This window comes from Scyliorhinus canicula, chromosome 24 (genome assembly GCF_902713615.1).
Source record: "Scyliorhinus canicula chromosome 24, sScyCan1.1, whole genome shotgun sequence".
NCBI classification, from domain to species: domain Eukaryota; kingdom Metazoa; phylum Chordata; class Chondrichthyes; order Carcharhiniformes; family Scyliorhinidae; genus Scyliorhinus; species Scyliorhinus canicula.
Window position 1 is genome coordinate 21,084,560 of NC_052169.1, and position 14,219 is coordinate 21,098,778.

A 14,219-nucleotide genomic window follows, 5' to 3' on the forward strand; every position below is an offset into this window, starting at 1 on the left:
CGCAATTGCTGTGTTGCAGTAATCAGTCTGTTGAAACTTTTTTTATTTGTACTTGCCACACCAAGGCAAGAATATCTTTCCTTGAATGTATGTAGTACTGCATTCCAGGAGTAGTTTCGTAAGATTGCAGTAGGAGTTCTTTCCTCTTGTACTCCAAACCCTTCTGTAATAGAAGTTGATGTATACTGTTGCTTTGTATTTTACTTCCTATACCTCTGTGGTTTTGTATAAGGACACCAGATCACCCCCCACAATTTTTCCATCTGTTTTTCTATTTTCCTCTGCAGTATTAATGTCGTGTTTTTCCATTTATATTTGCTGTACCAGCCTTTCATCTAAATTCATTTTTAGCCTCTTGTCCTCAGTAACCTGCATCATAAATCCTGATGCATTCAGCGATTTTAATTCTTGATGCAGATTATCAATAGTTGGGGTTGTTGGCCGTTTTGCTTTCCTTAATTTGCTCTGTTTTAATTACCTTTGCTCAAGAGTCGCCAGGTATCTTTCTGATACCACCACAAGGTTCAAAACCGAATACTGATCAATGACTCGATACACCAGTTAGTAAGTTTGAAATCAATGCACATTTATTTACACAGTCAATTATTACTCATGCACAAACTCTACTCGCTAAACTATAACTGTTGCTAAAAGCCTATACTTAGCTTCGGGGGCCCACTCAGTCAGAGGAACAATGGCCGTTGTCCGGCTCTGATACTGCTGGCTTCGAACTGGTATTGGATAGTAGCGCCTATCTCGTAGCGTGCGTTGACCTTAGACTTGCTTGGCGGGCCTCTCGTCGCTGAGAGCCAAATGCCAAGGTGAAGCTAGAGTTCTTCCGAGAGACCGTTCTGACCTTGGGGACTCTGTTTTATAGTCCAAAGGGTTTTGTGCCCTTCTGGGCGGACCCTGGACTTGGTCCCAATCGTTTGTATGGATTCTCTCCAATAATGGGGTCGTTCCCCGATCGCTGGGCGGGCCCTAGGTAACCGTTGGCTTGCCTTTGTTTTAGTCTCCACTGGTGCCGGGGAGTCTGCCCTGGTACCGATTGTTTAAATGTTTCTCTTTTGTCCCTTGAGATAGCTCATTACTATGCTAATAGCTTGTAGTTTCAGTTCTGTCTGGGCTCTCGGGTTCCAATCCACAGGAAACCTTGTACCTGCTTGTTTTTCTAGTGCTGTCCATTTTTCCCTGTATTCTTTGAGTGTCCATTTTGGAATCTGGACGTGGCCACCCCAGGTGGCTACAGGGTCTATTGATTCTTGTGATTGCCTTGGAGCCTGTCAACCTGCCCGTTTATTCCTGTTATGCATTGTCTGAAATTTGTGGCTCCCATTCTCTGCATCTGATTTCCCCTTAACCACGCTGTATATGAAGGGCTGTTGAAGTAGTTTAGAGGGACGGTGCCCTTGATGGGCAGGCAGATGTATAGTCTGAACACCATCTGTCAGTTGTCTCATCAGTAATCAAAGTTAAGGTAGTCATGGGTGATCGTGGATAAGCAGCAGTTTGGGTTTGTTTTTTTAATGTGTTGCTCAAATAGTGAAGATGGATGTGGAAGGCCAGCTGAAGATGAGTGAGAAGGAGGAATGGAAAAGGAGTAGAGTTTAATTTAAAAAAAAATGTATTCTCCTTTCTCATTTTCTCCCCAATTTACACCCACCTAAAATAATCACTAACAAATATGTCAATCCCCCATATCAATGACAACTAGCCCATCCTCACACCAAACCCCAAACATTCACCCACATGTGCACATAAACAAATGACAAAAAGGAATGGGGATCACCCATAGTCACCATTAACACACACAGCCTGCCCCCCCCCCCCCCCCCCCCCAACTAATGTTATCCAGTTCTTGAAAGTGCATAATGAATAATGCCCATGAATTGTAGAACCCCTCCATCCTTCCCCTCAGTTCAAACTTAACATTCTCAAGAGTCAAGAATTCCAATAGGTCCCCCTGCCATGCCAGGGCACATGGTGGAGAGGTTGCTCTCCAACCAATGAAATGAAAATCGCTTATTGTCACGAGTAGGCTTCAAATTAAGTTACTGTGAAAAGCCCCTAGTCGCCTGTCCGGGGAGGCTGTTATGGGAATTGAACCGTGCTGCTGGCCTGCTTGGTCTGCTTTCAAAGCCAATGATTTAGCCTTCAGGCGACCAACGAGGCGAAGGCTACAACATCGGCCTCCGCACCAGTTTCTAACCCTGGCTGGTCCGGCACCCCAAATATGGCCTCCCGGGGGCCTGGGTCTAGTTTCACGTGCACCAGCACCACTTTAGAGATTACCCTAAAAACCTCCATGCAGTAATCCTCTAGCTTTGGACAGGACCAAAGCATATGAATGTGATGAGCACTTGTACCAGCCCATACTTTGCTTCCAGCTCCTTCAATCCTGTAAACTGACCCCAAAGAAACAAATCTTTGTCTTAATCCCCTTCTCCTCCCATTTCTGAATTTCCATCCCACTTCCCTGGCTCATCTGTGGTTTCCCCCAAATCGGCATTTCCCTTGACCCTGCCCCAAGTGTTGGCGAAACTGCCTCCAAATTCTCAATGAAGCTATTATTGCTGGACACAGAGTATTTCCCCAGGTCAATCTGGAGCGGTGCTGTTGCTCATGCTCCCCCTGTGCAAACTCTCCTCCATTCTGACCCACTGGGAATCAACCCCTCTTGACCCAGCTCCGCACATTCTCTACGTTCGCCGCCCAGTAGTAATACATCATATTCTGAAGACCCAAACCCCTGCCTGCCTTCCCCTCCTGTAGCAGCACCTTTCTCTCTCTGGCCACCTTCCCTCCCCATACGAAGTAACCCTTCCCTCAATCTCCCTGAAGAAAGAGAGCCTTTGGCAGGAAAATCAGCAGGCATTAAAAAATAAACACAAATCACAGCAACAAGTTAATTTTAACCTGTACCTGACCCACCAGTGACAGTCCCACCTTGCCAGATCAGCTTTCCCCACCAAACTGGAAATGTTGTGTCCCCCCCCCCCCCCCCCCCCCCCCCAACCTGCACCCCCAGGTGGAAAAGGAGTAGATGCCAGAGAAATGGAGAGGAGCTTAAATATGGAATTTGGAAATAAGAACTGTCATGGCTTTGGGCAGTGGGGAGGCATCTGAATGGCCATCCAGTAAGTGTTTTGCAAGGAGACATCTTTTTTGAGCTGTATTTTGTCTAATGTGTACATTAAAATTATTTTTTCCCCCTACTTACAGTTTTAGGCTTGCTCACTAACCCCCTGAGTGCTCAACTGACTAGAGCAGCAGTTGGATTTCCATCACTGGATCCAATAGGATTAAATTACACTGACCAAATTGCATCATCTTTGCCAAAGCGAATGGATAGCCGTTCCGTGTTGGACTCTCGATCAAGCAGCCCGTCTGACTCGGATACAAGTGGCATCAGCTCCGGCTCTGATCCCCTTTCGGAGCTCATGGTAAGATTTATTAGATTTCTGGATCTGGGAAGGCATCTCATAGAATTAACAGTGCAGAAGGAGGCCATTCAGCCCTGCACTGGCCCTTTGAAAGAGCACCCAACTTCAGCCCACACCATCACCCTGACCCTTTATCCCTGCAACCCAACCTAACCTTTTTGGACACCAGGACAATTTATCATGGCCAATCCACCTAACCTACACATCTTTGGACTGGGAGGAAACAAGAGCACCCGGAGGAAATCCACGCGCACGCGGGGAGAATGTGCAGAATCCGCACAGTGACCCAAGCTGGGAATTGAACCTGGGACTCTGGAGCTGTGAAGCAACTGTGCTAGCCATTATGCTACCATGCTGCTCTAATTATACACCATTCAGCTTGGTACAAAGGATTAGTACAGGCAATATAAAAGTTATATTTTTTTTGTCCTTTGTTTACTTTCCATCTAACTGTGTACTGTCAGCAAACTATGATACATTACATTCTATCCTAGTGTTGAGCGAATGGGCAAGGTGGTGATACATGGACTATGATGTTGGGAAAGTGAAATTAAACACCTGGCACGAGGAGTAGAAAAGCAGAATGGGGGGGAGGATTTATTGGGGGTCCATGTACACCATTAACATGCAAGTACATCAAGAAATTTGAAAGAAAGATCATGTTGGCTTTTATTGCAAGGGGTGAAGTGTAAGGAGGGCCTTGCTGCAAATCTAGGGCTTCAGTGTAAGTGAGTAAAGAAATTAGGTGCTCTCCTTGAGGCACACCAAATTCTTAAGGGGCTTGATGGGGTAGGTGCTAGGAGGATCTTTTCCTTGGTGCAAGTATCTAGAACTGGAGGTCCTAGTCTACCCCAGCATGTTCGCGGTGTCTAAAATCTATTGGCCTCCATCTTGAGTACATAACCGAGGAAAGTGGGATTGGGCTGGCATCCGGAGTAAATGTTGAAAAAGTTTGGAATTGGTGAGCCATAGAGCATCACAGAATGGTTCCAATGTTTTGGCTATTTGTGACCTACTCCTGATCCTGTTTGTTCTTGATTAGCAAACTAGATGTAACCATTCCTGTAGACGTCACTTTCCAAAACCATCAGTTGACCGGAGTGCTTCCTTTCTTGAATTGCACTTTTTTTTTTGTTGAACAAAGTAAATTCTCCTTCATCCCAAAGATATGCTTATTATTGTCTAACTGAGTTTAGTGATTCTTAGCTGATCAGTCTGATTTTGTTAATACAGAAATTGGAGCAAGTTGGACTATTTCTCAAAATTAGCTTGAGGCTGACTAAAGCCGTGCCAATTTAATTAACATGAAGGATTCTTTTGCTGGAGCTAGTGAGAACGGAATACATGGGTCAGTTCTTGACTTCAAATGCTATACTAACTATTTATTTAAGTAATATTGGGTTGACCTGACCTATTTATAAAAAAAAAACACATCCAAATCTCCAATGGACGAATTTTATCCCACAAAACATCTAATTTTACCACAACTATGATCTGGTGGGGGAAATCTGGCGATGCTAATGCCATTTGTATCTATTGGAAAATGCTATTGCCAGTAAATCCATATTTTGGCTTGTGTTGACTTGAGGAAGGACCTAGGAGTAGACCCATGCAGCATGTTGAGCTGGCTTCCCCCATTCAGGTAATTCTAGCAGATTTCGGCCTTCCCAGAGATTCTGCAATGGAGCACCCACAACCATCTGGGGGTTGAGCATTTCAAAGGTTCACAATGGTCTAATTTAATCCTAGGGCAACCCCTTATCCCACCGATTTTATAATCTGGAACTTTCATACTACCTCCAATGAAAGCATTGTCTTAAATATGGAGATCAAAACGGCAAACCGTATTCCAGGTATGGTATCGATAAAACCCTGTGCAATTGCTGCGAGCAAGAAATTTAATCTTTTTGCTCTAATCCCCTTGCCATAAAAACCAATATACAATGTCTACTTAATTGCTAGTATGCCTGCATACTGTGTTCCTTGCAGAGTGCACCAACATTTTACAAGTTTCATACCTCTTTCTTTCCCTCTGCTTGCTTGCATTCCGTGTCACCAGCAAGCCTAAGATAGAGACCAAAAAAATACATGAAATCATTAGTATAGATTCTTGAGGCCCAAGTACTGATTGCAGTGCTCCACTAGTCAGTCTCTGTTTATTCCTGCTTTTTTACCCCCTATGAATACATTACACACCCAAACTCCATGGGCCCTTGTGCCACACAAGGTCAATGCACCTTCCAAGCCTGCCTACATGCATTCTGAAAAGAGAATTGTGATAAGGAGATGGGTGCTCCACCCACTGATGGTAAATATTGTTTGAGGAGGTGCAGTAGCAAAAAGATGGTATTGTTTGAGGAGGTGCAGTAGCAAAAAGATGGACAGAATACATGTGAATTATACTGTGATCCAAATCTAAGTAGTTTGCAAGATAAGAGGAAATTAATGACCAAACATCCGATATAAGGATGCTAGAGTACAGGATACACTCCAGGCATAGTGACAATAAAAGCCAATTGGAGACGGAATTGTAAGTGATAGCAGAAATCATGGTTAATGTATTTTAACCAAGCAATGGTGTGTGATCATTTAGAACTAGAAGTTTGAGTCATCCTCATTAAACTGATCTTGCAAATCCTAATGAAAGAAATAACACACTGGGGTAGAAATTGGTGAAATGTAGTCTGGAATTAGACCTGGGAGGAACAAGGTGGAATATTTATCTCTGATATACATATCTGAAGTAGTCTTCAAGACTTGTGTTTTTATGGCAATATTGCTGAAATATGATAATTGTTGGGGGGGTTTATCCAGATCCTATATCATAGAACATAGAACACTACAGCGCAGTACGGGCCCTTCGGCCCTCGATGTTGCGCCGACCCAATAGCAAGCATAAGGCTAGGAGATGGATAATCAGACATTTCCAGTAAAGAGAAGTGTGACCAGGCTATGTCATCAAAAAGGTTAGCTGGGGTTACGGGGATAGAGTGGAGGCGTGGGCTTAAGTGGGGTGCTCTTTCCAAGGGCCAGTGCAGACTCGATGGGCCGAATTGCCGCCGCCTGTGCTATTCTATGATCACCAAAATGTATTCAGTGTGTACACTGAACAAATGATCAATCAATATGCATGAGCACATGCTGATGTCCCAACACTACTTGACAATAGAAGAGGACCTACAAGATAATGCAGGTGAAGCAGCATCTTGATTGACTGCTGGTTGATATTTTGCGGGGGGGCTTTCCTGTTCCTATTTCTGGATTCTGTGCCAAAATCCTTTCTTGCTAACCTTACGAGCAAGGCCTTGATTCTGCCTTTCTTTTTGAAATATGTACCCTGGTACCTAATGATGTGACCTAAAACCTTTTTATCTCGTCTTGTAAGTATATCATAATTGTTCTGGGACTGTCTTATAAAATGATGGGGGTGGTGGGATCTGTTCTGTAGTTTGCCTAGCAGCAAGTGAGGGTTTGATTTAATTTTGAGATTAAAGGGGGCCCAGACAGTTTCACTGGGAAGGAGCTGTGCATTGTTTAGACTTGGAAGACAATGGCAGCAGTCTGTGCTGAAATGGATAGACCAAAGTTTCCAAATCCAGGTAAACCATTTTTGAGGTGTCCATTTAGTTCCACTTGAAAGGGTTTGGTTCTTCAAGGATAGCTGCCGTCTACCTGGATAAAAGGCACATTTTAAGTTGCATTGCTATGGAAATGGGCTTTGAGACCAGAATGATTCTCCGGTTTCCCCTGATTGTTAATTGTGAAATCTTGTCAATCTTTCAGTTATTAAGTTGAAATTTGAAGTCTCTGCAGAGATAGCAACAACCACTAGTTTGTTCATCTTTTGCAGAAACACTGCACACACAGCCTTAATTTTTTAAAAAAACTATCATTACCTGCTACATTTATCATTAAAACTTGCCCCTTCCTGTCACATTTTGTGATCAGCAGTTGCACTATAAGATCTAGAATTTGACTTGAGCACTGCTAAAGTCAGCAATATAGTGAGGTGAACTCGTGAGTTTTAAACTCTGCATAGACTGGCTTGCAATTCTGCCATCTGTATCCAGCAAATGTGATATTTTATTTTTTGTCTTTTTAGTCGAGCCTTCGCATTTCTCCTCCAATTTCCTTCTTGCCCATGGGTGGAGTTGGCAGGGATCCAATGAAGCGAATTAGCATGAGCCCTCGGCTGGATCAAGAGCAGTCTTCAATGACCAATCCGGTGAGCCCTAATCCATTCAAGAGATGGTCAACAAATTCTGGGTGGGCAAACTGGGATCTTTTGGAGAGCCCAGAAGATCCTTTCAGTATGGAAAAGGAGGCTCGTCTGCACAGACAAGCTGCAGGTAAGCGATCTGGTTAACTGTTAATTTTTTCTCTCTCTTTGATTTGATTTATTATTGTCAAATCTATTAGTATACAGTGAAAAGTATTGTTTCTTGCATGCTGTACAAACAAGGAAAGAGACTGCAGAATATAATGTTACAGTTATAGCAAGGTGTAGAGAAAAGATCAACTTAGGAGGTCCATTCAAAAGTTTGGCAGTAGGGAGAAAGTTGTTCTTGAGTCAGTTGGTACGTGACCTCAAACTTTGGTTTATTTTTCCTGACTGAAGAAGGTGGAAGAGAGTATGTCTGGGGTGCCTGTGGTCCTTAATTGTGCTGGCTGCCTTTCTGAGGCAGTGGGAATTATAGATGGAGTCAATGGATGGGAGATTGGTTTGCGTGATGGACTGGGCTACATTCACGGCCTTTTGTAGTTTCCTGTGGTCTTGGGTAGAGAAGGCTCCATGCCAAGCTGTGATACAACCAGAAAGAATGCTTTCTATGGTGCATCTGTAGAAGTTGATGAGGGTCGTAGCTGACATGCCAAATTTCCTCAGTCTTCTGAGAAAGTAGTCGTTGGTGGGCTTTCTTAACGATAGTGTCGGCATGGGGGGACCAGGACGGGCTGTTGGTGATCTGTACACCTAAAAACCTGAAGCTCTCAACCCTTTCCACCGTTCACATTGATGTAGACGGGGGCATGTTCTCCACTACGCTTCCTGAAGTCGATGATGATTTCCTTTGTTTTGTTCACTTTGAGGGAGAGATTATTGTCGTCGAACCAGTTCACCAGATTCTCTATCTCATTGCTATACTCTGTCTCATTGTTGGAAATCCAACCCACTACGGTGGTGTCATCAGCAAATTTGAAAATAGTGGGAGGGGAATTTGGCCACAGTCAGGTGTATAGTAGGGGGCTGAGGACACTGCCTTGTGGGGCACTAGTGTTAAGGACGATCATGGAGGAGGTGTTGTTGCCTATCTTTACTGATTGTGGGTTAGAAGTTCACGATCCAGTCGCAGAAGGAAGAGCCGGTTTGGAGAGTTTCGTAGGAATGATCGTGTTGATGGCTGAGCTGTAGTCGATAAATAGGAGTCTGACATGGGTGTCTTTGTTATCTAGGTGTTCCAGGGTAGAGTGCAGGGCCATGGATATGGCGTCTCCAGTGGACTTGTACCTTGAGGGCTGCCCGTTGCTGATTTCCTTGTGATGCTTATCTTAAAAACCTCTTCCCGACATTCATTTAAAAGTCCTGTCCAAATGCATGCTCCTCCAACGTATTGGGGAAAAATGATCTTTCGACAGAAAAGTCAGCCTGCCTTGCCTGGAGCACCACTCCAAACTGACTCCATTTGTGAATAGTGCTGACTTTGTCTTATTAAAAGCAGCATGCTGCTTTGCCAACTCTGCTCCGACATCTTGGTATGTCCTGATGATGCTTTCTTCCCACCTCAAGCTCCAATGATGCTTTCTTCCCACCTCGAGCCCCAATTCACTTTGCCACATTGATGAACCCGCTTCTTCTCCTGGAAGCTGTGGAATCCAATAATAACTGCCCCAAGTGGCTCGACTTCACTCGGATACTCTGTTGGCCTGATCCAACTCCCGCCCACCAACTGCTTCAGGCCCTCCGGCAGCCCCACAATTCTGAGGTTCTGGAGTGTCTTGTTCCTCTCCTCGTGCAACCAGTCACTGACGACAACTCCGCTTCCAATGAGGTGATTTGATTCCCATTCTGCAATAAGGCCACCTCCACACCCTTCAGCGCCTCTCTGTGCTCCTTCACGGAACCGGGTTTTTCCCAGCTTCTCCCGGATTGACTGCTCAAGGTCATCAACCTGCCATGCATCACGTGTGTCCCAAACATTTTTCAAACTCCTGCGCATCACCTCAGTCAGCATTTCCACCGTGATACGAGCATCCCCACCCAAGGCCAGGTCTGCCGCCTTCCCTCCTGCTGAGCTTTGCGGGCTTTCGGTCTTAATCAAAGGATTCCCCCTGCAATCGTCTTGCCACCAACCTTCTATCGTGATATGCAACCAATGAACATTCAGAATAGGACAACCATAGGACTGGTCCCTGTGAAAATGAGGGATAGAAATGGCAGAATTAGGGAACCATGGACGACAGGTGAAATCATGAGACTAGCTAAGAGGAAAAAGGAAGCATACATAAGGTCTAGGTGACTGAAGACAGACTAAGCTTTGGAAGAATATCGGGAATGTAGGACCAATCTGAAACGAGGAATTGGTGATGGGCAACATGGTTTTGTGCAGGAACGGTCATGTCTTACCAACTTAATTGAATTCTTTGAGGAAGTGACAAAGTTAATTGATGAGGGAAGGGCTGTAGGAAGGTCATGTCTTACAAACCTAATAGAATTCTTTGAGGAAGTGACAAAGTTAATTGATGAGGGAAGGGCTGTAGATGTCATATACATGGACTCCAGCAAGGTGTTTGATAAGGTTTCCCATGGCAGGTTGATGGCAAAAGTGAAGTCGTATGGGGTTCAGGGTGTACTAGCTAGATGGATAAAGAACTGGCTGGGCAACAGGAGACAGAGAGTAGTGGTGGAAGTGAGTGTCTCAAAATGGAGAAGGGTGACTGGGATCTGTGCTGGGACCACTGTTGTTTGTGATATACATAAATGATCTGGAGGAAGGTATAGGTGGTCTGATTAGCCGGTTGCAGATGACATAAGATTGGTGGAGCAGCAGATAGTGAAGGGGACTGTCAGAGAATATAGATAGATTGGAGAGTTGGGCGGAGAAATGGCAGATGTAGTTCAATCCGGGCAAATGCGAGGTGATGCATTTTGGAAGATCCAATTCAAGAGCGAACTATACGGTAAATGAAAAAGCCCTGGGGAAAATTGATGTACAGAGATCTGGGTGTTCGGGTCCATTGTACCCTGAAGGTGGCTGCGCAGGTCGATAGTGGTCAAGAAGGCATATGGCATGCTTTCCTTCATCGGACGGGGTATGGAGTACAAGAGTTGGCAGGTCATGTTACAGTTGTATAAGACTTTGGTTAGGCCACATTTGGAATACTGAGTGCAGTTCTGGTCGCCACATTACCAGAAGGATGTGGATGCTTTGGAGAGGGTGCAGAGGAGGTTCACCAGGATGTTGCCTGGTATGGAGGGTGCTAGCTATGAAGAAAGGTTGAGTAGGTTAGGATTATTTTCATTAGAAAGTCTGAGGTTGAGGGGGGACCTCATTGAGGTCTACAAAATCATGCGGTATAGACAGGGTGGATAGCAAAAAGCTTTTTCCCCCGGAGTGGGGGACTGTATTACAAGGGGTCACTATTTCGAGGTGAGGGGGAAAGTTTAGGGAGATGTGTGTGGAAAGTTCTTGGTGGGTGCCTAGAATGCATTGCTGGTGGAGGTGGTAGAGGTGGGCACGATAGCATCATTTAAGATGTATCTAGACCGATCCATGAATGTGCAGGGAGCAGAGGGATAGAGATTCTTAGAAAATAGGCGACCGTTTTAGATAGATGATCTGGATCGGCACCGGCTGGGAGGGCCGAAGGGTCCGTTCCTGTGCTGTAATTTTTCTTTGTACAACCGATGGGTAGTCAGGACACTGAGGTGGCATCACCACAAGGGGGCATGACATAACACTATATAAAAGGGATGAGGAACTCGCACCCTGCCTCTTTCCACAGACAGACATCTAGAGAGTCAGACCGGGTTGATCAGCAGCATCATGCCCCAGCATGTGGCTTAGAGCAAGCTGGTACAGTTAGACGGAGTTACTACAGTTAGATTAGCAGAGAGTCAAACTCATTTGAGAACTGTTAATAGTTCAATAAACACGTTGAACTCATTTCAGAGTCTGGAGCATCCTGAGTTAAGACTGCATCAAGTAGCAGCCTGTGATATCTGAAGCAGCAGAACACAACACCTTCATAGATTTCAACATTTTTACTGACAAATTCCTTATTGATGGGCCAGTTTTGGTAACCCAAAATCTCCAGGAACCAAAAGTCCAGGAGCTACCTTGTGTTTAACCATTTCCCACAGAAGTCTGGGGTGTCCCTTTTTTTTAGGGCAGTTTATACAGATAGGCACTTCGAAATGCATTACGAAATGCACCTGGTGCAGCACTTGTGGTTGCTGAATTGTTTTGGCAAACTAGCTGGAACCAGGCAGTTGGAGTGTTTATGAGCCTGCTTCCAAAATCCTTGAGTGACAAAACAGGCAGGCCCTGAACATGACCATTTTCTGGCAAAAGAGGGAAACGTTGTGGGCTGGCATGCACTACATCATAATGGCCAGCAGCTTGGCAACAGGTGTTGATGTCAAAACACCTGCAGTGACATGTGGCTGAACATGCCTCGAGGATTGGCCTTCAAAGATTCTCCTCTCCTCTTCTCTTCCCCCCCCCCAACTTTGTGTATCCATCTTGTTGATGGAAGTATGCCAACATATGGATTGCTTAATTGGTCATGGCAATGCCAACAATCTCTCTCTAATTAAAATTAAGGAATGAGTTTTCCTTGAGCACTTGTGATTGCTATGCAAGCACTTTTGGTGTATTAATTCAACGCTTTAATTTACTGAGGGCAGATTAAACTAATGTATCTTCAAGAAGATCCAATGTTTAAAATTCTATTTCTAATGGCCTCTTCAAAAGATGCTGTCCAATTAGAATGCGTGTTGACTCTAATTTCCTTTGTTAATCTGAATCCGTATACAGATTTGGAAGACTTCTTCAATTTAAAGCTTTTTTTTAACCTCACCAATGGGTGCATCCTATTAATGTGTATTCCATAACCCCTGCGATCTGTGTTCAAGACTGTTTCCTCCGGACTGAGACAAGTGAATTAGAGACTCATTCACAGATGTGTACTCCATAATCCCTGCGATCTGTGTAGACCTCTTCTTTCTCTCCTCTTTCATTTCTTCTTTAAAATACGATTGACATTCTACAAGTGGCAGGTGCACTCGTTCTGTTTGCATGTCCAGAGACGAACTGCTTGGATTCTTAACTCGACAAATCCCATGTATTGGTGGGAGGATAGACAGATGATCCAATATTTTATATAAATTCAAAGCCCAGTTGCTGAAGCCTGCTGTTTCGCAGCAAGACTGCGAAAGTGGGATGCACAAACTGCACGGCCTGTGGAAGGGTTGAAACCTAATGCTTGTGCATATTTGTTTTTTTTTTCCTGAAAGCAATGAGTGAAGCCACATTTACTTGGAGGGGCCAGCTGCCACCCCGTAATTACAAGAACCCGATCTATTCCTGCAAGGTATTCCTGGGTGGTGTACCGTGGGATATCACTGAAGGTAAATGTTACTTTACTGAACTTTGCGGAAGAGCAGGGCATTGTTTTGCATTCTTGTTCAAATAAAACTAGCTCACTGTTATGGGTGTTTTAAATGGCTTGTGATTTTGTTTTGGTTATACTTGCCAAGTGATTATTTTCAGCTATTCAAATTGAGGTAATTTTTCTCTAACCCAGTGCTTGGGTGGTGCAGGTTATTTTCTGTGAATCATTTTTTGGCAGAAAGAAACCAGCATGTTTTGGAAATGGGTGAGGGATTGCAGAATTTGGTAGTACAGAGCAGAGGGATCTGGGTATCCTGGTACATTGATCAGCCAGTATGCAGGTACAGCAAGTAATTAGGAAGAGGAGGGGAATGGCGGATAAGAGGGATTTTTGCTATTGTTGTACTGTGTACAGTTTCTGTCTCCTATAAGAAAGGACAAATTACATTAGATGCAGTTCAGAAGAGGTTCTTGTTTTTTGTATAAATTTAGAGTACTAAATAAATGTTTCCAATTTAATGTGGCCAATCTCACCTAACCTGCACATCTTTGGGTTGTGGGGGCGAAACCCACGCAGACACTGGGAGAATGTGCAAACTCCACACGGACAGTGACCCAGAGCCGGGATCGAACCTGGGACCTCGGTGCTGTGAGGCAGCAGTGCTAACCACTGTGCTCTCCCCAGAGGAGGTTCTCTTGACTGATTCCTGGAGTGAGGGGGTAATCTTGAAGAGAGATTGGGTTTGAATCCATTGAAGTTTAGAAAAACTGGGGGGGGGGCGAAAAAATTAAAACAATTTGTTTTTCCCAAAAGGAGCAATTTTGCGTGGCCAATTTGCCTACTCTGCATCTTTGGGTTGTGCGTGAGACACATGCAGACACGAGGAGAATGTCCAAACTCCACAGACAGTGGGCCTGGATCAACCCAGGTCCTCTGCACTGTGAGGCAGCAGTGCTACTACGCCACTGTGCTAACTTAAAAGGGGGGGGGGGGTGATCTTATTGAAATATAAGATCCTGAGGTGGATGTTGAGGGAGTTTCTCATTTAGGCTTGATGAGAATTTTTTTGGGTGGGTGGGTGGAATTCCCCCAGGGTGCTAGAGATAGGGTTGTTAAGGCAGAGGTAGCTGGATTCTAGACTAATGGGGGTAGTCAGATAGTGGG

General features: G+C 44.6%; 1 protein-coding gene across 4 annotated transcripts in view; it reads left to right on the forward strand.

Annotated features, from left to right (window-relative positions):
* LOC119956801 (cytoplasmic polyadenylation element-binding protein 1-like) overlaps positions 1-14,219 on the forward strand; it is an 82,057-nt gene that overhangs the window by 49,275 nt on the left and 18,563 nt on the right. For all 4 annotated transcript variants that reach the window (XM_038784236.1, XM_038784233.1, XM_038784234.1 and 1 more), the window contains exons 4-6: positions 3,223-3,443; positions 7,546-7,792; positions 12,958-13,071. In XM_038784236.1, coding sequence (XP_038640164.1) covers positions 3,223-3,443; positions 7,546-7,792; positions 12,958-13,071 — 582 coding nt within the window. The remainder of the gene's footprint in view (positions 1-3,222; positions 3,444-7,545; positions 7,793-12,957; positions 13,072-14,219) is intronic.